The sequence below is a fragment of the Melospiza melodia genome, chromosome 20, assembly GCF_035770615.1.
Source record: "Melospiza melodia melodia isolate bMelMel2 chromosome 20, bMelMel2.pri, whole genome shotgun sequence".
Lineage (NCBI taxonomy): Eukaryota > Metazoa > Chordata > Aves > Passeriformes > Passerellidae > Melospiza > Melospiza melodia.
Window position 1 is genome coordinate 11,021,664 of NC_086213.1, and position 24,069 is coordinate 11,045,732.

Genomic DNA, 24,069 nt, shown 5'->3' on the forward strand with positions numbered 1-24,069 from the left:
GCGGAGCGGCACAGGGCGGCTCGGCGCGCATGCGCGGGGGCCGGCCCGGCGCTGGCGGGGCCCGTTACCGGCCCCGCTGCCGCCGCTGCCGCCGGTCCCGCGATGGCGAAGCGCCTGAGGAGCAGCGAGGTGTGCGCCGACTGCAGCGCTCAGGGTAGGCACGGCACCGCCACCGGCACCGCCAGGGCTCGTCCCGCCGACCCCTCTCGGGCCGGGGGCCGCGGGGGCGCCGCTGGCCCGGGGGTGTCACCGGCCCGGAGCGGCCGCCGCTGCACCTGTGAGGGAGCGGGAGGGTTCGGCTGGGAAGGGACCCAAAGCCCATGGGCAGGACAGGTTCCAGCAACCCGGGCTGGGACACTCGCAGGGCTGGGATAGAACTCCGGGTCACCGCCGCCCCTCCCGAGCCCGGGGCACGCAGAGCTCCGGGATATCCTGGAGATCTCCGGTGCGGAGGAAACGCGGAGATCTCCCGCTTGGGAAGGAGGAAAGCTGACAGAAATGCACCGGCTGAAAGGTGGGAGGAGGGCGTCGGTCGGGAATGTGTCACTGGAGGGACAGGGCTGCTCTGGGGGAGCGGGGAAGGCTCGGAGCTCTTCATCCATTCCCTCCTCATCTTCCCAGGTGAGCTGGGACTTGTCCCACGGCCCGGCTTGGGTGTCGGTGCCCCAGACTGCCAAGGAAGTTGTGCTGAGGTGTCTGAGACGCTCGGTGTCTGCTCTGGGCTGACACATATCCCACTCGGATCAGTTTGGGAGTGTATGGAAACAGATCTTGTCCTTAGAAAGGCTGTTGCATCTCCTGACCATCTGTAGTTCTGCTGCTCTTGTATCTAAAACTATCCTGGTTTGTTTTATCAGCTCTGTATATTTTCTCTCTCTCTCTAATTTTTACTGGTTTTGTTCTGGGCAGGTTCTTCCAATACAAATAATTAATTATGCACGTACTGAAATGAATTAAAACACTAATGTAATAATACGTTATTATTACATGTGTCATGTAGATGTCTGTGTAATGTAGATAACACTTGAATTGGCAGAAGATAAGATGTGGGAGAAGGGACAACAACTTTAGTTAAATCTGAGTTATGTTTCAAAAAACGATAAAAATTCTAAATTAACTTCCAGGAAGTTACTTCCTTCTTTTTATAGAAGGAATTCTTCCCTAGGAGGGTAGTGAGGCCCTGGCACAGGTTGCCCAGAGAAGGTTGTCCCATCCCTGGAAGTGTCCAAGGGCAGGCTGGACAGGGCTTGGAGCAGCCTGGGATAATTGATAGTGTCCCTGCCCATGGTAGGGATTGGAACTGGGTGAGCTTCAAGCTCCCTCCAACCCAAACCAGTCTGGGATTTTACTTGAACCCCTGTAGAAATTTGGTTTTGCACTCAGTGGAGCTGGCATCTCTCAGGCAGGCAATTTTCCCTATCACACAAGGCAGCCTATCCATGCTTGCACACCTCAGGGGTGTTGTGGCTGGCAGATAAAGCTGTGTGAATTGTGTTCCTTAAGCTCCTGGGGATATCAGAATCACTGTCTGGTGATCCTGTAGCCCTGCCTTTTATCGTGCCATTAGAGCACTGCCAGCTCTCTACTCATTTACTAGAAACCTATGGCTTATCCACATATATATATATATAAACCTTAACTTTACTTATTTACTAGGAATCTGCTGGCTTATCCACATATAGAAAGAAATCTTAATTTAATCTTTTTGTAAATAAAACCAATCAACCCCTTTCCTTTAGCTAAACCGGAGAATTTTTCCCTGGGTGCAGGGGAGCTGTGTCAGGAGACCTGGGGGCTGCACCAGGGTGGGTGTGCCCAGCACCTGCATTAATTATTGCTTCCCCTGGGAGCTCCTCAATGCCCCCCTTTGTCTCTGCAGAGTGTGGAGGGTTTTCTGTGACTGGGGGTGATCTTAGAGCAGCTCTTGTGCTGCACTTCCTATCCCCAGACAGGAGCTCGGTTCTCAGAGCCAGGGCCGGGTTTGTCTCCATCTCACACTTCCTGTTTTGAACCACCCTGCAGGTTCCTGAAAGAAACCAGCCCAGCCCTGCAGCTTCTCCCCCAATTGTCCTTTGTGTCAAAAGCAGCGTGGGCAGCAGGGCCAGGCTGGGAGCTGGACACTGAGGGTTGCTTTGAGTTGCTTTGTCCAGCTCTGGGCCCCTCACTCCAGGCAGACATGGAGCATGTCCAGGAAAGGGAATGGAGCTGGGGAGGGGCTGGAGCAGCTGAGGGAGCTGGGAAGGAGCTCAGCCTGTGGAAAAGGAGGCTCAGGTGGGACCTTGTGGCTCTGCAAAACTCTCTAATAGGAGGAGATCCCCTGGGGGTGTCAGGCTCTGCTCCCAGGGAACAGGGACAGGAGGAGAGGGAACTGCATCAAACTGTGCCAGGGGAGGCTCAGGTTGGACACCAGGAGGAATTTCCTCATGGAAAGGGTGCTCAGGGCTTGCTCAGGGAAGTTTGGAGTCCCCATCCCTGGAGGTGTCCAAGGAATTCCTGGATGTGGCACTCAGTGCTCTGGGCTGGTGACAAGGGGATGATCAGTCACAGGTTGGACTCAATGGTCCCAGAGGTCTTTTCTCACCTCAGTGATTGTGGGATTCTGTGTATTTTGGTTAAACATATTCTGATCGAGTCCATAATTAGACCTCTCTTAAAAATGACTCAAATTCCAGGACAGACACTTCATTGCATTAAATTTAAACCTGAAACATCCAGGGGCACTGGGTGTTGTGGTGGAGATAAAGAAAACCCCAGTGCTGACTGTTGGTAATGCAGAGCAATGCTCACAAACAGCCTGGGAATGGGCAAGAGAAGGATCCCTAAGGATCCCATCCATGTGTGATGGGTTTGTCTCTAACAAGAAGGGACCAGGCTCATTAATCTGGAAGGCTGCCTCAGTTTGGGTCATTAGGTTGCCATGAAATCATCTTCACTCCATTGCTGTTCCTTTTCTTCTTGGAAATCAAAATTGCTAAATAATGGAACGATTTTACATTTTTTGTAATTTGTTGTTTAACAAATTAATTCTTTTTTTTTGTCTCACCTGCTTTAATTTGGCTCTGGGCTGGTTCTGGTGGGTCAGGAGATGCTGCTGTCCCTCCTGGCTCAGACAGGTTTGCCTGCAGCACACCCAGATCACCAGCTCTGCTCAGAAACCTGAGCAATCACATCTCATCTGCAGGGATTCAGTCCATTTGTGTGGGTCAGAGGAGACTTTTCCACATGATGCACCAGTGCTCAGATGTGTTCTGACAGGACTCAGAAGTTCTCTCATCAGATACCAGGCGGCCTTGTGCTCGCTTATTTGGCCTCAGACTCATCTCTGCATTTGAAATTAAGATTTTTCCAAAATAAAAGAGATCTTTATTTCCTTTTTTGTTCTGGGAGGTGCTGGGTCTGAGGCTCTGTCTGGTTCCTCAGTTGCCTGTTCCTGCAGGGTTCTGGCACTTTGAGTTTCACGTGTCACTGACAGAAATTGCAATTTCTTCTGGAGACTGAGCTCTGAGCAGCTGAGGGACCTGTTTGGCATTTATTGTTTTAACCTAATCCACCATTCCAACTTGATTTTATGCCTTTTGATGTTTGTAGCTCATATATATTATTTACTACTTCACTTCCCATCAGTTTTCTTTCTGGGCTGCATATAAGATGGTTCAGTTCAGATCTGCTGTGAGATGAAGTTATTTTCCTTGAGAATTCTGGATTTTGTTGAGCCTTTGACTTGGCACAGATGTATCCTTTTTTATTATGACACTCTTGTGTGATTTTATTATTTAAAGTGAAAATTCAAAAGATGTTGTTATAATATAGAACTGAAAACTGAGTAGTAGGGGGAAAGGCTGAGTGCTGTGACAACTTTTTGTGTAGATTTTGTGTTTCTAAAAAGTCTTTTTTGACAAGTTTAAAAAAAAATCCCAAAAAACAGAGTTTTTTTTTTCAATGAGCAAGTAGGCACTGTTGTTAGGAATACTTCTGTGGGAGTCCACAAATAAAAAGAAAAGCAATTCAAGGTGCTGATAAATTCAATGTTTTGTTATGTTTGTGAAAGTATTTTCACAAGAAGAACTGCAAGCAGTGGGGCTTCTCCCCAAATTTCCACTGCAGATCTTCTCACTGTCCTTGGCATCCCACATCCCCCATGAGTGCCAGGACTGGTGTTTCCCATTTTCCCAGCATCCAGAGCCCAGCAGGGCTGTGACATCCCCAGGCTCACACAGTGGCCAGGCAGGGAAGGTTAAAATGCTGATTTTAGACTCTGCTCTTGCAATCCAAGGTCGTGTTGCTCCCTGTGTTCTAATGGATGGCTTCTTTTGCAGATCCTTGCTGGGCATCCATAAACAGGGGGATCCTGATCTGTGATGAGTGCTGCAGTGTGCACAGGAGCCTGGGCCGACACATCTCCCAAGTCAGGCATCTCAAACACACCCCGTGGCCTCCAACACTGCTGCAGGTACAGAGGAAAGCTGTTTTTCTTCATTAAAACCAGATTTTTTTAATGTAATTTAAATCACTAAACCTTTTTTTGAGAGAGCTAGTCCTTTTAAGCTTTTTTTCTAAGTTATTCTCATTTTGTTTCTCTTGTTTTTGTTGTGGTGGATCACTAAAGTCAGAATTACTTTTGTATTTTGAATTTGATACCTTTGCTTTGGAAGGTCGCTTCAACTTTTCTTTCACTGTACATCTGTGAAAGAAATTCCACTGCACATCTGCTTTAACCTGAATTTTCTTTTCACTGCAGGTGCTGTTGGGAAGAGCAGAGAATTTTAAGGGAGTTCTCACTAAATTCCACATAACATCTTAAACACCTGCCCAATTATGTTATCCCAGCAGGTTACAGATGCTGGCACACAGAGTGGGAATCTGTTGCTTGAAAATAGTTCCAGAGAGTTGATTAATGCAGCCAGCAGCAAAATATCTGTGTGTTCTGGCTTTCAGATGGTGGAAACTCTGTACAACAATGGTGCTAACTCCATCTGGGAGCACTCCCTGCTGGACCCTGCCTCCGTGATGAGCGGGCGGCGCAAGGCCAGCCCCCAGGACAAAGTGCAGTAAGTAGGAAATGCAGAATTGTTATCTTACAGAAATGAGATTGTTTCATCCAGCACTGACAGGGCAACACACAGGAATCTGTATGTGTTTCATCATTATTTTTTTCTTTTATTTTCAAGTATTTTCTTTTTAATTTTTAGCAGAAATAGGAATACGGTGCTTGAATTCTCTGGGTTATGGATTCCTGTTGAATAGTGAGGAGCTCTGCTTGCACTTCAGTCAAAGGACTTTTCTTTGTCATATGCTTCAGTTAACTGAATGCTGCCAACAAAATGGAGTTTGGTTGAGGAATTAAATAAAAGTTCAGAGATTTTTGTCCCTGACTATGGTGCTTCATTTTAAAATGTAAATAACTGTGTAGAGTAAGCATAGATCTTAAGTTGGCATGATTTTAAAGTCTGTATTTCTTTTAAGAAACAGACACCACATGCTACAGCCTGCAGATATTTGATGATTGTAACAGACTTTTTCTCTGTATAGTCAGACAATCTGCACTGGGTTGTTTTTTAAAGAAAATATTTTTCCATGCCTAACTTTGCCATCAGCAACACAAATCTCTGATTCAATCTTCACTTGTGAAATTTTTCTTTTTTCTGGAGCTTCTGTATTACTTATGAAAGCACTGATATTTCTTTCCTTTCCCTTCTTGTTGCCTGGATGTCTCTGTGCAGTCCCAACAAAGCAGAGTTCATCAGAGCTAAATATCAAATGTTAGCGTTTGTGCATCGCCTGCCGTGCCGGGAGGACGACAGTGTCACTGCCAAGGATCTCAGCAAGGTCAGTGCCTCCTGGGACAGCACAGGCACATCTCACTCACTTCCCCTGCTGGCTTCTGGCTTCACTGTTTCTGCTTTTCTGCACATAAAGCTTGACTTCAACACGAAGCTCCTTTTTTGTGGTTATCACTGGAGGTGATGATTGAGAGGCATTAATTGAGATGAACTTGGAGGAAAATTTTTACACAAAAGAGCAGTAGTGAGAACTCTGCATACTCTTGTTTCTCAAAGCATGGTTGAAAAACAACTGTAAAATCACTGTTGTTGCTGCTGTGTTAAATCTAATTCTGCTTCTTTTTCAGCAACTCCATTCCAGTGTGAGGACAGGGAATCTGGAGACCTGTTTGCGACTGCTCTCCTTAGGAGCTCAAGCCAACTTCTTCCATCCTGTAGGAACACTTTTTTCATTATTTTGATGATATACAATCAATTCCAATTAATATTATTTACACTAATTCATGTTATATTTCAGTCTTCTACTCAGATTTGTTGGTTAAGGAGATATTTTTCCTTAATCTCTTGCAGGAGAAAGGAAACACCCCACTGCACGTTGCTGCTAAGGCAGGACAGACTTTGCAAGCAGAGCTGTTGGCAGTTTATGGTGCTGATCCTGGCACACAAGATTCCAATGGGAAAACTCCAGTTGATTATGCAAGGTAGGATTCTCTGATGGCCATAAAATCACACAATGAACCTGCTAAAATACGTTTCTGTCCTGAAATAATTTGTCTGCTAAATGCTAATTATACTTTTTCCCAAAGGAAAGAATGAGTAAAATGAGGAATAAGTATTTTCATCAGATCACAGCCTGTGTTCTGTGTGCCTGAGATGTCAGCTATGATGCCAATGACACAGGCTGTGCCAATCTAGCAGCTCACAGGAAATCAATTAGAGAAGAGTTTCTGCAAGGTCAGGCTCCAGGAGTGAGGGTTAGCTGGGGAATTGCTGTAGGAATGTCCCAGACTGCAGAGATGGATTGAGGCACAGGGGGTGGAACTGAGCTGTAAATCTGTGATGGGTTGATGCACCAAACAATGCAGTGCTGGCTTGTACTAAATGTGTTTGTGTGACCATTTCTGAGTGTCACTGACTGTCCCCTGTCCCTGTGTGTGAGCAGGCAAGGGGGGCACCACGAGCTGGCAGAGAGGCTGGTGGAGATCCAGTACGAGCTCACAGACAGGTTGGCTTTCTACCTCTGTGGCAGGAAACCAGGTGAGCACCACACTGCACCCTCAGACCTGTCACTGGCACTTACAGGACATTCAGACCCTGCTGTGTCATATTTGTGCACTGTACTTTTTGTAACCCTTCCAAATATTCAAACAAAATACACATAACCAAAAAAAGTATAAGATGCATCATTAGGGATGATGCATTTAAAATTGGGATAAAACTGCAGGGTTTTAAATAGAAACAAATTAAAAACAAATTTCCTTCCTGTTTTTCCACAAATACATGTTCTTTATATACTGTAGAAACTCTTCCAAATAGTTTCTTCTAATTGAATTTCAACAGCAGGGGAGTGTTCTGTTAAGTGGGTGCTTTTTGAACACAAGCACACTTACAGATTTTTAACCATAAAGGTACCTGTGTTAGAATTTAATTTTCTTTTTAATGGACTTTCAATACAACTAATAAACCTTAATTGATTAATTACATGCAAGATAAATTATTTAGTGTTCCCTGATGCTTGTTATTGAAAACTGTTGGCCAGTACCAACCTAGTAAAGTGCAATTTGTTTTCAACTCTAGAGCACAAAAATGGGCAGCACTTTGTTATACCTCAGATGGCAGACAGGTAAGTTACTGATTCCATCACATGTCTGAAAACATCAGAGTTAAATATCCTAATAATTAAGTTTTCTTTCCTTTCTGAAACACCTTTAAGCTTGTTGCTATTCTAACTTTTTATGTGTGCCTTTATTAGTCTTGAAAGTTTTATTCATAGAAAGAATATTGGGATATCAAAAAAATCAGAAAATGATAGAAGCTGATTGTATTTCTTAAAATGCAGGGAGAAGGTGAAGAATTTCTGGGAAGGGAAACACATGGGGAATTCCTAAGAAACAGATTGTGGAAATAATTTAAGGACCAATTGAGTCTTTTCCTGATTTTTTAAATGCTTTTAACTTTTGGTTGTGATCAATGAAATCAGATTTGTATAAGAAGTATCAAGTACTAATTTTAAGTTCCTGTTCCTCTTTTCTTGCTGTGCAATTGGAAATAAGACGGCTGTAAGTAAACCACTGTCCAACCTCCTGCTTGCAAAACTTGTGTGAAAAACTTCAGTAACTTAAAAATTGTGTGGGTAAAAACCTGTGGGTATTCATATTCCAAAGAATGTTTTGTATTATTTCATTTTAAATTTAAAAAGAAAGCTTCATAATTAGCGAATTGTGATGTTACAGTAGCAATATTAATAACATCAGTGTGTTAAAAACAATGCTGAAAATACTGAAATATTAGGAGGTTTAAGGTAAAAGTGACATTTTAATTACTGAGTTACCAAAATGTAGAATTTAGATATGTAGAAGCCATGAAAGGCTGTAGATGTAATGATCACTTCTTGTTTTCATAGCAGTCTGGATGTATCAGAACTGGCAAAAGCAGCCAAGAAGAAGCTTCAGTCTGTAAGTAAAACTCCTTTTCTAGATGTGGCACACTCTCATCTCTCAGGCTCCCTACCACAAGTTTCTCTTGACCCATCTGCTGTAGGAGCAGCTTGAAACAGACAAATATTTTGTGATCCTTCACTGTTCTTTAGAGTTCATTTGGTACCTCATTCCCACAGTGCCTCTGCCTCACCCCAAACACAAAAAGTCTTTTTGTGGTCAGATGGGAGAAGAAAAAATAAATCTATTAACCAGGAAAGGAGGAGTGTAGAACAGGATGGTTGCTTCTGTACCTAGAAATGGGGTGGTCATGCATGTCTGCTGCCTGTGCAGGCTGAGAAAGGAGCTTTTCTATGGATTACAGAGGCAGGAGAAAAGAGCAGAGTTGTGCTCTTTCACTTTCTCAGTTATTTTCTGTTATCAGAGATCTTACTGGGGTTCATTTCTTTTCAAACTGTATTTATTCTCCTTTACCCTTAGCTAAGCAACCACTTATTTGAAGAACTTGCCATGGATGTGTATGATGAAGTTGACAGAAGGGAGACAGATGCAGGTGAGTGAGACTTTCTGGAATGAAATAAAATAAATCTGGATTGTCACTTTACACACAAAATTCCAATCCAAGCACATGTTCTGTTCAAGTGCTTCTGTATTCAGCAATTACTGCTGAGGGGAGTTCCTTTGTCTTGCATTGCCTGAAGGGGATGTTAATTGAAAAAAATGTTGTGTTTTTCACAGAGCAGAGAACCCTCTGGGGAAAAGCTTTCCTCTGAATTGATTGTGTTTGTGTTTGAAATTGCAGTCTTTTATTTGACAAAGAAATACTGTCAAGCAGCACAGGAAGGTTATTCCCTCTTCTCTTTTTTTTTTTCCTCTGGAGCAGTTTGGCTTGCTACTCAGAACCACAGCACACTCGTGACAGAGACCACTGTGGTCCCTTTTCTTCCTGTAAATCCTGAATATTCCTCAACCAGGAATCAGGTATGAAATCTTAATACAGTAAAAATAACATAACCCCCCCAGATAATTAAGTTGGCCTAAGTAATATTGCTTTATTGCATTTTATTATTGTAGAAGAATTGCATCTGCTTGGAAAGAGGTTAAAATAATTTCATATTTGCCCTTTAAATCACACTTTTTGCAGTAAATGTAGTTGAGCAGTCAACTCCAAGTGTGTATTTTAGTTTTTTGCTGTTCTTCTGATACAGGATGTACTTTTCTTTCCTCTGCTTTATTCTGCATTTAGGGAAGGCAGAAACTGGCTCGATTTAATGCCCACGAGTTTGCTACACTGGTTATAGACATTTTAAGTGATGCCAAACGAAGACAGCAGGGGAATTCTCTCACTGGTTCCAAAGGTGAGTGAGCTTTTCTTGCCAGCTCCTTTGCAGGCACTTCTTCAGTAGTTCAGTCGCTCCCAGAGCCCCTCAGCAGAGCTGAATTATGAGAGAGATCTATAAATTGTTTTCATATATCTTTTTCCCTCTGGAGACAAAATATAAAAAAAATCTTTTCTAACTTTTAATATTTTTCATTTGCATGCTGACATCCATTAATCCAATGTAGTCTGTTGGGTTTTTTTTCTAATTTATATGAATTTTATTAAGCTGCTAAAGAATTCTCACCACTTATTTTAATTTGCCTAAACACTTAGAAGAAATAAAAAGACAAAACCATAATACTTGGAAGTTTTGGACAGTAATCATTCATTCCTTCTTGGTGGATCTAAATTAAATTTTTTTTCCAAATTATGAACTTCTGTTTCTTCTCCTGACTTAGTGGTATGTGTTTCATGTGTTGATCTGCAGAAAATGTGGAGCTGATCCTGAAATCAATCAGCAATCAGCACAGCAGTGAAAGTCAGGACAATGACCAGCCTGATTATGACAGTGTTGCTTCAGATGAAGATACAGATCTGGAAACAAATGCAGCTAAATCAAACAGGCAGAAGGTAGGATTGAAATAGTGATACACCCTCAAGTGTTATTCATAAAGGTCATTTGCATAAATTATCAGAAAATTAATATTTTAATTAATTTTGTAGTTATGCCTCAGTCTATGAAGTTTCTTAAATGCTGTTGCTTAAGGATTTTTTATTGTATAAAAAAGCCTCTCTAGAAAAGTAATGTGTATGGCTGGAGACAAGGTACAGATTTAATTGCATAGATGAAATAATTTGATCTGCCAGAAAGCTGTAAATCAGTGATTCCATGGTATTTCACAAACATTTACTGCTTCTCACTGGAGAAATACTGACAGCAGAGCAATGGTGTCCAAGTGAGTTAAACCATTCCTGGAATAATACAGAATGGCATCAAAGGGCAGTAAAACCTGGTGATTCTACTTTAATCTTCCCTGGAAATGTATACTGAATATTTAGCAGTCTGTCTTTCATAACTTTGCAGTTCTTTATTGCATGTTTTTAAAAACACCCTCATAAAACAGTATTTTATCACTGAAATTCTGATGAAAATATTTTTAGAGGAGCTAAGAGCTGATGGATTTTCTAGAGGACTTCAAATGATTCTGATTAATGGCTCTTATTAATTTCAACTTAATTTGAGCTGTGATGCCTTTAAAGTAAGTACATGAAAAGCTGTTGAAATCTCTTTTCTTGTTTTCTTCTTCTTAATGGTCTAAGTATTTTTCTCTTCCTTTTTCCTAGAGCTTGGATTCAGACTTGTCAGATGGACCAGTGACAGCCCAGGAATATATGCAGGTTAAAAATGCCTTGGTGGCTTCTGAGGTGAAGATTCAGCAGTTAATGAAAGTGAACATCAACCTGAGTGACGAGCTGAGGATTATGCAGAAAAAGGTAACAGAGGAACCCCTCCCTCCAGCTCTTGGGGTATCTGAAACTGTAAGAATAAAACTGCTGGAAATGAGAATGAAATAATCCAGTATTAGGATAGTGAGAAAACTCATTTTGAAGTGGTGATGATCCAGCCCTGCAAATCATGAGGATGATTTGACTTATGTCAAAACTTTAACATCAGTTTTCCAAGTGACAGGACAGTTGTTGCAAGTCTTGGGTGTCTTTGCTGTCTTGCTTCAATATAAGCAGCTTTAAACAGTGAGGAATCAATGCCAGCACGCCTTGTGTGTGTGAACTTATCTCTATTTTTGTGGGGTAAAGAACAATTTATATCTGAGTTCACTATCCTGTCTGGCGGGCTAGAAAGGGCTAGCTCCTTACCCTCAGATTAATTGGAATATCCTTGTCTGTTAAGTGCCAATTCTATTCTTTTGGAATGGTGAACACTGGGAGATCTCAGGGTGCTTCAACAGCTTCTACTGGTTTCAGCATTTCTCTGGCATCAATTGAATTAATTTTTCACTTACATTGGGTTTCTTTAGACAGATATAATCATTTAGGGTAAAAAAAACCCTTTGGGGCCTATGAATTAATGAGGCTTTAGTATATTTTCATGGTGAAGCAGAAGGGGGATCCTTGCTGTCCTGCAGTTTTTCTTCCCATCTTTTCGATGTGTTAATATAGCAAACTTACTCCAAGTCCACAAAATAATCAGAATTGGTACATTTTCACTATCAAATAAATACATAATAATAAAAAGCTTTAAAATGCTTTCTTGTTGGCTTCTTAGATAGCAATAGCTGATGCCTAATTTTCATAAGCTGAGCTTTCTCCTCGCTTTGCAGAGCAAGCTCAAGTTCCTTTGTGCTGCCTCTGGTGTCTGTGCTGCAATTCTGGCATTGTCAGATTTCTCTGGCCTTATGTTAAAGTCTTCTAAGTCCTTGTATTGGCTGCTGCAATGGATCCCTTTGCTTGGAAAACTGTTGTGTTGGCAGTCCTTCCCCCACAGGCTCATTCCATCCCAGGATTCCTGTGCCAGTAGAGCAGGCTGGAGGGAATGGGTTTTGTGTTTTTAACTACAGCAGCCAATTTTAACATCTAACTTTAGTTTACATCCCAGCAGCTGCTGGAAATCAGCACCTAAATATTTCCAGATCTGGAACAAAAGTGTTTCTATGCTTACCAAGCAAGCCAAGTAGATTTTGAAAAAGAAATGATTCCACGGGCAGCAGTACCTGGATTTTCTGGTACAGCTGACAAGCGAGTGTCGCGTGGTCACTTTGCTTTTGGCACTTGCTCTTAGGAAACCAAATCCCACTGCTGCACATTTCTTTCAGCTCCAAACTCTCCAGAGTGAAAATACCAACCTCAGAAGACAGGCCACAACCAATATCTATCAGGTGCAAAGTGGTTCTGAGTACCCAGACCCCAGCAGCAATTCCTCCCTAAAGCGGCGCCCGTCGGCCCGGGGCAGCAGGCCCATGTCCATGTACGAGACTGGCTCGGGGCAGAAGCCCTACCTGCCCATGGGGGAGGTCACCTACCCAGAGGAAAACATCACCAGGCTGCAGCCCTTCCCTCCACACGTGAGTAAAAGTGCTGCTGCTTCTGCACTGCCTCTCATGTTCAGCTTTGCTGTCTCTTCCGACACCACTCGTTCACTCAGCTTCTGCTTCAGAGGGGAAAAAAAAAAACCAGGGGGGATAAAACTGTGAGAATTGTTCATGTTTGCTGTATTAACATGTCTGCAGGAGCCTGATGGTTTGAAAAGCAGTGTATGTGTATATTTATATATATAAAATATCGATATGTCATTGTCTGAAAACCAGGAAGGGAGGGGAAAATAGTATTCCAAGAAGGTAGGTAAAGTTCATGTATTTTTCTGGAAATAAACATGCAGGTATCAATTTGTGGAACTTCATAACCACCTTACAAAAATCAAATAAAATTGAAAAATTTTCTCCAGACTACCAGTTTCTTATTCTGAATTTGGAACTGGAGGCTGGAGATGGTTTAGATCTGCCAGTCAAGCAGATTCTTCTGGTTTAGTGTTTTCCTGTGTGATGTGGAGAGGGAGTTCTCTGTTGGCCAGAGGGATTTTGCACTGAAGTGTTCACACTTTGTAGAAGTGACCCAACACATACTAGTGCATTTAATTAATTAGCACAGTTAATTTTTCTTAGATTGCCCGGTGGGCTGGAATACAGGACAGTATCTTTTAGACACACATTGAAATTGTGTGGATTTTTGACAATATCATTCCCTCTTAGTAGCAATGTCTTTTATTTCCTTCCAGTCAAATCATTAAGACCTTTAAAATGTATTTTGAAGTTACCTTTGGCATAAGGGAGAGCAAATATTCCATGCACATTCCACAGAAGACAGCTGAATACACCAAGGGAACCAATCCCCATCATCAATTAAATTAATTTAAGCTATGAAATATGGATATTTTTAAATTATATTGTCATGTTGATATAATGGCAGCAAGAAATGTCAGAATTCATTTGTGTGTGCAAAATGTGGCAGTGCTTTGTATAGGTCCTATGGTCATTTGGGTGGAAATTTGGATAGCAGTGGCTGTTCTAAGGCATTGATTTGTTTTGTGGAGTTAGTTAAATTGGCATGTGGTGAATTTTTTTTGTTCTCCATGGAATTTGGCACCTCTGGAATCTCAGAATTAGAATGAGCATGAATTCAATTGTATTTTGAAAGAATTAAGTCCCCTCAGCCTAAGCCAGATTTCTCAACATCATTCTTGCTTTGTGTCATCTCCATGCTTTTAAGAATGTTCCTTTGATTTCAGTTAAGAGTTTGTTTGTGTTTTGGTTTTGGTTTTTGTCTTTCCCGTTTTTAGATCGGGAGGAGTGCGTTTGTGACCTCCTCTTCATCTCTACCTTCCTTCCCCTCCACGCTCTCCTGGTCGAGGGATGAGAGCACACGAAGGGTTAAGTACCTTCCCCGTCGGTCTTTTCCCTGGAGGAGGTGCCAATCTCCCCAGAAGCACATCCTCTCTCTTCCCCCTCTCACTGCCTGGCCCTTCCAGCCTGCATGGAGCAGAATTTCCTCACTTCCATTCCTGCTGCCCCCCAGCTCCGGGCTCTGCCTCTCTCTAACTTCACATCTTCAGCCTTTAACACCGTGCACAGTTCTCCAGGTCACTCCTTCAGCTGCACAGCAGCCCCAAGACAAGCTGGCTGCTGTTTGGACACTGATTTTCCAGGCTCTCACTGATGTTTCTAAGGCAATGTACAACTCTGCTGCTGACTAAAAGCATTGCATGAGGCCCAGCTTCAAAGCTGCTTTCCTTGGGGGCTGGTGTCTTGCACCAATCCAGGTGGTTCTGATTGATTGTTTGCCTTACAGATAACAAATTTGGGGGTTTAAATGTTTACTCTGGGCTTTCTCTGCCAGGACACGTATCTTGCTTTTTAATTCCTTCTGTTCCCATTTTATTTTGACTGTATCCTGTACCACATTTGGACATATTCATTCAGAAAATATTAGATTTGCATGTAAGGATAGAAGAAAAAAATTTCAAGGGAATATCCTGCTTGGCCAAATGGAAATCTGGGTTTAGCTGCAGTGCTGTCTGGTATTGAAAACTTGCAGAGTTTGGTTGATTGTTTTTATTCTACACTGATTCTATATTACTGATTCCATAGTAGCTGCTTCTTGTAATTCATCACTGCTGTTTGTATTTCTGACCAGATGGTCGAGCTTTGCCACTGTTAGGATTGTTGTCTCTATACCTGGGAGAGGGGAAAGGTCAGACAAAGGTCAGACTCTACATAAAATAGTTCCTCATCTTCAAAATACATTTCACTTTTACAACTGATCTATTCCAGCTGTCCTGAAAGAAGAGTGTTCAAAAAATGCTGGTTTTTCCTTCAGTGCAGAGTAAAATTGAAAAGAGGTTCTTAACTCCAGGTGCTTCACTTAAGAATTGATGGGTTTAACATCAGATGAGTGCTTAACAAATGAATCTCAGCCAGTGAAAACTGGTCTGTCCTTGAGGCAGAAATATTATTTGATCAGCAGATTAGAGGTGTCCCTTACAGTTTAACCCTAGAGATTCCCTCATGATGACTTCAGGGTTTCTGTAAGATCCTCAGGGCTGGTTGTTGGGGCTGTTCTGGGATCAGAGTGACACCAGCATGGTGTATTTGACACCAGACACACCATGCTGGGCACCTGGGTGAAGCTTTGCAGTTTTTAGAAGACTTGAGGAAGCAGATGTGTGGTGATCCTGGGGCCTGGCTGAGGATTTGCCCTCCAAGCTCATTTTGGTATCCCTTTCTTCATTCAGCCTTTTTTCTGGGATCAGCCTCCCACTTTGCAGTGAGCCTACAGAGCTCAATCCAGCCTCTGCTTCCCTGCATTCCTCCTGCTCTCATTTCAGCTTCCACTTTGGAATTGGCTCCTCTCCTCCTTTTGACACTTCTTCTGTGGCCCTCTACTCTCATGGTTGGCCTTGTTGCATCCAGAACTCTCACTTCTTTGGTCTTCCACCTCTGTTCCAGCATTTAGCATTCAAGGGGCCTCAGTTCCTCACACTTTGGCCTCCCACCCTGTTTTGGGCTTCACTTTGCAATGGTCTTTAACCCCTCTGGCCCCCAGTTGTGATGAGCTCCAGGTCTCATCAGTCCCATCCATGCCCTCAGACCCAAACCTGCAGTTTGGGCTCCCCCATCTCTGTCTCCTGTCTTTATTTTGGCTTTCCAGTTGCCACAGTCTTCAGCCCTTGTTTTGGGCTCCCATTTTGCTGTGGCCTTCCCACTCTGCATTCAGCCTCCCCACTGTGGTCTCTGGCCTCTCCTCTACTCTTCGTCTGGCCTCCTTCTCTCTGGGGTTCTCTCCCTCTCCAGTGGTTCTTATTCACTCTTCAGGCTCCTGTTTCATGGTGCTGCTTCTCCATTTGGCCTCAGCTCCTGGTGGCCTCTCAGAGTTGTATCCCTGGGGCAGTTTCAGTGGCAGGGAGGGATGCTGTGCTCTGTCTGTCTGTCCTGCCGTGCTGGGCTGTGCTGGCAATGCCCAGGGCTTTGGGTACCAGCTGAGCAGCAGCCTGGCATGGGGAGAGGGGCACAGCAGCTCCAGGCTAATGCAGTAGCTGTGGTGCAAGGAGCAAATCCCCATGCACAGCACATGGCTCTGGCCCAGCCCAGAGCTGCTCTGTCCTGCACAGGCTGAACTAAATCTGTTCCTTGCAGGCCTCCAAGCTGGAGAAGCAGAGCAGCGTGTCTGAGAGCGACTATGACAACCCCACCACCCCCGTGGAGCTGGAGGAGCCAGGGTAGGTGCTGTGACACAGCTGGGGGTGACAGGGCACTGCTGTGTCCCCATGCCAAGCCCTGCTCCGTGTCCCTGTCCCCATGCCAAGCCCTGCTCTGTGTCCCCATGCCAAGCCCTGCTCTGTGTCCCTGTCCCCATGCCAAGCCCTGCTCTGTGTCCCCATGCCAAGCCCTGCTTTGCCCTGTCCCCATTCCAAGCCCTGCTCTGCTCCCTGCAGGTCGGGCAGGAAGGGCAGGCAGCGCAGCGTGGTGTGGCAGGGGGAGGGCTCCATCCCTGAGGACACAGACCCAGCCCCCAGCTCCAGCCTGCCCAGTACAGAAGATGTGATCAGGAAAACAGAGCAGATCACCAAGAACATCCAGGAGCTGCTGCGAGCGGCGCAGGAGAACAAACATGACAGGTAAGGAGGGAGGGCTGGGAAGAGCTCTGCAGAAAACAAAGGATGAGAAAACAAAGGGAATTCTTCGAGTGTTTTCACCTCTAGCACAGGTGAATGTGAAATACAGCTCCTCTATTTCACACCTGTAAAATGTGTAGGGTTAGGTATGTGGTGTTTTCTGGTGTCCTTAGTGCCACAGGGCAGGCTGGGGACAAGTGACCGGCCCCTTGTGAGTGGGTCCTGGCTGCAGTGCTGTCTGCCCTGGCCTTAACTTGTGAGTCCTGCAAAACCAGGGTTGTAATAGACACAAATCAAATGTGTTCAAGTTTTTCTTGGATCTTCACCCCTCTATGTCCATAGATAATTACACTCTGCAGAGTGTGATAGTAACACCAAGCCTTGCTTCAGGAGCAAATTGTGGAAAAGAGAGAATTTGGCTTTCCTATTGAGGTATTAGTACAAATTTTGTAGCAGCACAAGTATTTTGAACTATTGGTTTAGACAGAGCCAGCTGAGTAAGCAGAACACTGCCTGAGCCCATCAGGCTGCAGCAGCTTCAGCTCCCTCAGGGAAATTCTGGCCCACCTGAACAATTTCCAAAATAGCTGTGGCTGACTAAAAATGATCTACCCTTGCTGATCATCAGGTGCTGCTCCCCACACAGCTCTTTTAGAAGGCTGTAAATTAAAGGTGTGAGCACATGTTGGGGCTGGAACACTCTGGGCTCCACAGACCTGGCCCTGCAGGCTGGGTCTGGCTGTGCTGTGGTGCCCTCTGTGCCTGGGAGGAGCAGCAGAGGTTTGTGTTGAGCCCTCACTTCCTGCCTTGCTCAGAGCACTGAACAACAATGGGGCCACTTTTGTTCTGTGTTTTTTCCTTCTTGTACTTTGCTATTTTTAGCAGGGCTGGCGTGGCCTCTCCTTCTCACCCGAGCGACGACTTCTGCCGTGTTTGTGCTGAGCTCTTTGCCCTTGGTGTAACCTTTTCAGTGCAGCCTCTTGGTGCTTGTTTCACACAGAGAAGCTTTAAATGAGTGTGGTTTTTATGAATATCACACTATACAGTTGTGATTTCTTTTAAAAATCATTGAAGGAAACAATGCAGCATACCTGGCTTTTGTTGTTGAATTGATCAGGTTTTTTAAAAGCCTGTTATGCTGCATTTTTTGTACGTGGAGTGAGGTGTTTGCCTATGCTTAGATGAGTGTTGTCTTGCAAAAACACTGAACTAGGAAGCTGCTGTTGTTTGTTTTCCTCTTCCCTGGTTTCCTTAACACAGGAGAATGCTTCCTTACCAAAATGAGACACTTGAGGATGTAATAACACATCCTCCACGTTCATGCTGGGAACGCAAAGAAAAATCACATGGAGAGTAAAAAAAACACAATGCAAGAGTATCATCTATTAATGAAAGCCCTTCTTCCTTTTGTTTCCCACTCTCTCCCACCCCTCTCCCTGTGCTCCCTGGGCTCAGCAGGCCCTTGGAGCGTGGGGGCCCAGCTCAGACCCAGCTCAGACCCAGCCTGCGCCCTGAGCCAGCGCCCCTGCAGCCTCAGAGCAGCCAGCAGCCCGGCCCTGCCTCCTGGTACTCTGGCCTCTGTCCCTGCCTCCCAGGCACAGTGCCCTTTCTCCTTCTCTCTGCTGCCTCTGTCCCTCCCTCTCTGGCTGCACGGGGGTCGTGGAAGGCGATGCATGAAATGCTGCAGGGATGGGGAGCTGCAGGCAGCCCCTGCAGGCCAGGGCTGTGGCACGGCCCCTTCAGCTCCCAGGAGGGATCAGTGGGGAGCAGAACCACAGCCTGGAGCTGCAGCTGGCTCTGGTGGATTCTCCTGGCTCTGTTTTTTTATTGCCTGTCAGGATAAATTAAATTACAACTTGGTTGGTTCATGGAATCACAGAATGGTTGGGGTTAGAAGGGACTTTAGAGCTCACCTTGTTCCACCTCCTTCCACTGTCCCAGGTTGCTCCAAGACCCATCCAGCCTGGCCTTGGACACCTCCAGGGATGGAACAGCTACACCTTCTCTGTGCCAGGGCATCCTCACCCTCACAGGGAAGAATTTCTTCTTTTAGAAAGAAATCTTTGAGGTTTGAAGGTCCCTTTCAACCCAAACCATTCTGTGATTTTATGAACAAAACACGTGATTGCTGCTTCTTAGCACCATTGCAAAAGTAGCAGGAGTTTCACGTTTCCAAGGTGGAACATTCACACCTGACCGATGAGGTCCCTCAGTGTTTATACAGCTGGGGGTCAAACGAGATCATTTGTATCCCAAATCCATGAAAAAAGATGTTTATATGGTACCTTCCAACCTGACCAAAACATTGTTAGTGCCTAAAATAAAAGTGACATTTGCCTGAGAGGCTCTTTAAAACAGAACTGCCCAGGTTCAAACCCCAGCCAACAAATGTCAGGATTGGAGGAAGAGATTAACACAATTTACTGCTAATGAGGGATTCCTTTCCCAAGCTGTCACTACTTGAATATCTTCCTGATGTCTCACTGGAGTGTGTGTAAACCCAACACAGTGCCAGAGCCTCTCACAGTGAGTGTTTGGACATTAAACTAAAGCCATTCCTCCAGGCTACACTGGAAATTTAGCAGCTGACCTAGAGAACAGTGAAATGTTATTCACCTGAGTGTCTCATTCAGGTTATTCTCAGGGCTTTCTCTGCCTCGTGAGTGAAGGGTTTAATCAGTAAATTGACTTTTTAACGAGTTAGGGTGCTGGTCACTGTGGCTGCAGGAGATTAATCATTAACTCCACAGCAGAAAGGTAATTGTGGTGAACTTGGGAAGACCTCTCTCCACTTTTAGTTTATTTGGGAGAACTCATGTGGCTTGAGGCACATGGAAATACTCCTTTTGAAGCAATTTTCCTGCATTGCCAAAATGACCCCAGTGTGTTGCTTTTCTCTCAGTGCATTTGCAAGTGAATGATTTTTTTTGCACCTTTGGTGTTGCAAGAAGATCAAACAAAAAATTAATGGGGGGGGTGAATTTGGGGGCTCTTTTTGCTTGAAAGGGCACTGGCCTACCATAACCCACACATGCTGAATAGTTTTCTTGAATGCTTTGTGAGTTTTGAGATTCTTTTGCTTAAGATTGGATCATGTGAACTAACTTATGCTAAAATTGAGTTTTTGAAGCATAAAAGTGAGTCTTTTGAAATGAGACTTGTGAGAGAGCACACTAACACTTCACTATTCACAGCAGTTGATGGGAAATAGTTCTATTTTGAACAACCCAGTTTTCATTTGGTATATAAATCAGAAGCGAAATCTGTGAGGATTCATGGAATCTGTTTTATTTTATTAAATAACTCATCAGAATTAGTGAATATTTAGAATTCACAGACTGTGAATGCAGTTGGTAGTTTGGGGATGCATGTGTGTGAGAATTTGCCTTGTCTGTTTTACTGGGTATTAATTAATCCAAGAAGGCATCTTGCTATTCTGGAGTTGCACACAAATGGAGACTTTCCTGACAAAGTTTTTATATAAAAAAGTATGAACAGTTATTCCTTCAAACCAACTCCGAAAAACAACGAAAAACTAAGAAATAATTTTGCACTGTTGGTTAAGTTCTTGCTTTTTCTGAAGTCACATGGTTGTTTTTAGAATAACAATCACTAAGCAGTGAAGAGGAGGAGGGAAGGGGGTCTCTACAATGAATAAATAACCAAGGGCATCTTTCTGCAGCTATATACCGTGCTCCGAGAGAATACATGTGGCAGTGACAGAGATGGCAGCCTTGTTCCCAAAAGTAAGTACCTGCCACCATCAGTTTTGGCCTCAATCTTTATGTGCAATTCCCCTTCAGAATGAAAATCAAAAATTATTTCATTTCAAAATGAAAACAGTAGGGAGAAATGATGGGGTTATGATGCACCTTTGTATTTATTAGCATGGCAACTGGTAAAGGCTAAAGTGTGAGTCCAGGCCTTTAATTCTACTCTTGAATGTAAAACTCTTGAAGAATTGTACAAAACTTGATCTGGCATGAAGAGTTGTGTGGTTATATGGGAATTTCACCAGACTCATCACCCCCTTTTCCATCTGAGTGCCATCACCTGGATTTCTTTCCTTCAGCCACGTTTCGATCTGTTATCCACCCATCAAAGTGATCTGTTTGGAGAGGTGGGTAAAGACTTCACAAGAACTTGGTCATGGGGATTTAGGGACTGAAATCCCCATGACCAAGTTCTTGTAAAGTCTTTACCTGTGACCGTGGTCACAAGGGTTTGCAGGTGAAAAGAGAGGCAAGAATGTTGATTTCATGATCAGAAGGCTCGATTTATTATTCCATGACATATATATATATATATAAAATTATAACTATACTAAAAAGAAAAGGAAGGAAAAGTTCTCAGAAGGCTAACTAAGAATAGAATAGAGTGGAATGGAATGGATAACAAAGATCTGTGTCTTGGCAGAGAGCAAGAGCCAGCTCTGCCGTGAGTTTAGTAAATCTAAACATCCACAGGACACCAATCACAGATCCACCTGTTGCATTCCACAGCAGCAGATAACCATTGTTTACATTTGTTGTTGAAAGTTCTCAGCTCCAGCAGGGAAAATCCTAAGAAAGGATTTTAATGAAAAGCTGTCTGCGACATTTACCCACCTCTCCAAAACTGCAAGGAAAGAGCCAAGGCTGCTCCCATCACCCTGGACATGCTGTGACAAGGCGTGGGCTGGGACAGTAAACAGCCACCAGAAATGGGCATGAGTAACTTCCTAAGGCAGGGCACGGAGCAATATCCTTGCCTGCTGCCTGGCAGCCCTTGGGCATCTCCCGAGAGGGGAGAGAGAGAAATTCCGCCCGCTGCCACGAGGGGAATCGGTGCTCGGCCGCATCAAAGCACCCTTGTGAGCACTGCCGGCTAATTAAAAGCTTGTGTGGTCGTGCCTGTTGCAGCGTCTGTTTTTCCCTTCGCAGAAGCCCAAGTCGGAGCTGGTGAGGACTTCGCTGCGGCTGCTGACCTCCAGCGCCTACAGGCTGCAGTCGGAGTGCAGGAAGGCGCTGCCCGCCGAGCCCAGCCCCGCGCCCGACATGCAGCTGGTGACACAGCAGGTCATCCAGTGCGCCTACGACATCGCCAAGGCGGCCAAGCAGCTGGTCACCATCACAACCAAAGAGAACAACAACTGAGCCACCCGGCGCTTTTTACTCTGGGGCTTTTTTTTTTTTTTTTTTTTTTTAAAGGTTGGATTTCAACATCTAGGTGTGGAACTATGCGCATTTTTACGAGGAAAAAAAAAAACTTCAAGGGGCAAGAAACTTTTTTTTTTTTAAACTCAGTATTATTTTTGCATGTTTTCTAACAATTTTATGATTAATTTAACCCACTGCCTTATTTTGTGCCTGTGTTGCCAGTGTAGTTATGGATAATAGCATGTTGCAACTAGCTGTCGAGCCACTCTCATGTCCCAGCGCTGTAGATGTTTCCTTGGGGCCACGTTCTGCTTTCAGATCCTGCTCTGACACCACTGCAGCATCTCCATCCCTCTGGAGCCTCCCCATGCTGGGATCGTGCTGGCTGAGGCTCCCCAGGCTCCAGGAACTGCTCCCAGCAGGAAGGAGGTTTGTCCTGGTAACGGGGTGCAAGCCCAATGTCCTCTGTTCCCATATCAACTGTTGTGCAATATGTTTTGTTTTTCTTTTTTTTTTAGTCTGCTAAACCAGTAGTAGTTGTGGGCATCCAAGCTTGTTACGTGTAACTCTACAAGGTCTTTGTCACTTTATGTTTTGGAAGGAATTTGAAACTTAATAGTTATTTCTTTTAGTTGTCACTATGCCATTAATATATATGTTTGATGTTATTTTAGGGCATTAGTGGTTAAAATATTATCCTTTGTTTCTGAGTTAGTAATTCATTGTTAAGTTTCCTGCAGAATTTTCCTGTCATCTTTGAGGTCTTGTTTGCAGCAGCATTTCTCAGTAACTCCAGATGCAATTTCACTAGAGATTTCTGTGCTTATTAACAAAAAAAAAAGGAAGTTAGAAGAGTGCCAGTGCAAAAGCAGCTGTGTCTGCCACAGCACATAACCTCTGTACCTCAACATATCCAAATGTGAAAACATTTCTCGTATCTCCTCTAAGTTTTTAATGCAAATATTTCAAAATTTGACAACTTGCTAAGTAACCCCTGCCAGGCTGCCTGGCCCCAGTGGCCATGTGTGCTCCAGGTTTCTCAGTTCACAGAAGTGTGTCAGTCCATAATTTAAAAATAGAGAATATTTCTGGGAGTCTGAATTTTAGGTGGTGCAGGAAATCACTGATTTTTGCCTCTGTTCATTTGGAATTGTGTTGTGCCTGCCCAGGAGCCAGCCATGGTGTGTTTGTGTGGAATCCACAGCACTGCTGGATTCCTGGTGCTGTCTGGCTCCCAGAGTCTGAGGGAGGGAAGGAATGGAGAGAGGAGATGACAGCCCAGTAAATTAATGTTCTTCATTGTGGTGTTTTATTTCCTTTCTGCCCTTCTGAACCCCAGAAGCAGCTCTAGCCTGACAGCAGAGGCAGGCTGGGATTAAAACAGCAAATGACCTTTGTGAAACCTACTTCAAGATCATGAAACTGGCAATTAATTAAACACATGGAGAACCTTCTAGGAACTTTTCCTTAAATAATGTCTGAAAGGCAGCAGATGGTATTTTCCAGTCTCCCAGGACACCACTGTCTGCTGCTCTTTAACATATCTTACCTGCTTTCCAAAGCAGGGTGACACTGAGCTATGGTGTAATTTATCCCTTATTTAAACCTGCCTTTGATCCAAAACCAAGGGACACTTCAGTAACTGCCAGCCCCTGCTCCAGCTACACTGAAATCAGAGTGGTCCACAGCCCACAGGAACCCCCAGCAGCAAGTTCATGAACCCTCCACTCACAGCACTGCAGTCACAGAGTTTGTAGCACCTCTACAACAAAAGGTGTGTTTTTCTTTTAGGCCTAGATCTCTTGTTCCCCTGTAAACAAACTTGCTCTTCCTTCACAAAATGCTGCAGAGGAAAGGAAAAGCTTTTTTTGCCTTTTTCCAAACCTTGTATTTATCAGTGTCATTCTGTCTGTACAATATTTTGACTTTTAATCTTTTGTTTACAGTATTACTATAAAATGCTAAAACCCTTTCAGTGTGTGAAATAATG

General features: G+C 44.0%; 1 protein-coding gene across 9 annotated transcripts; it reads left to right on the top strand.

The window, feature by feature from the left end:
* The first annotated feature begins 49 nt into the window (after window positions 1-49).
* On the top strand, window positions 50-24,054 carry GIT2 (GIT ArfGAP 2). 9 transcript variants are annotated; one of them, XM_063172850.1, is made up of 21 exons: window positions 50-154; window positions 4,317-4,450; window positions 4,936-5,048; window positions 5,721-5,826; window positions 6,128-6,214; window positions 6,351-6,481; window positions 6,943-7,037; window positions 7,578-7,623; window positions 8,404-8,455; window positions 8,918-8,990; window positions 9,321-9,418; window positions 9,684-9,795; window positions 10,246-10,388; window positions 11,103-11,252; window positions 12,590-12,838; window positions 14,110-14,199; window positions 16,463-16,545; window positions 16,762-16,944; window positions 18,397-18,507; window positions 20,624-20,687; window positions 21,864-24,054. In XM_063172850.1, exons 1-21 carry the CDS (start codon window positions 103-105, stop codon window positions 22,074-22,076), a joined length of 2,385 nt encoding a protein of 794 aa, XP_063028920.1. In that variant the 5' UTR covers window positions 50-102; the 3' UTR covers window positions 22,077-24,054. The 9 variants fall into 9 exon arrangements, with proteins under 9 accessions (XP_063028920.1, XP_063028921.1, XP_063028915.1 ...); XM_063172845.1 differs by having other exon boundaries at window positions 53-154; window positions 18,400-18,507; XM_063172844.1 differs by having other exon boundaries at window positions 53-154; window positions 8,407-8,455.
* Window positions 24,055-24,069: the final 15 nt, after the last annotated feature.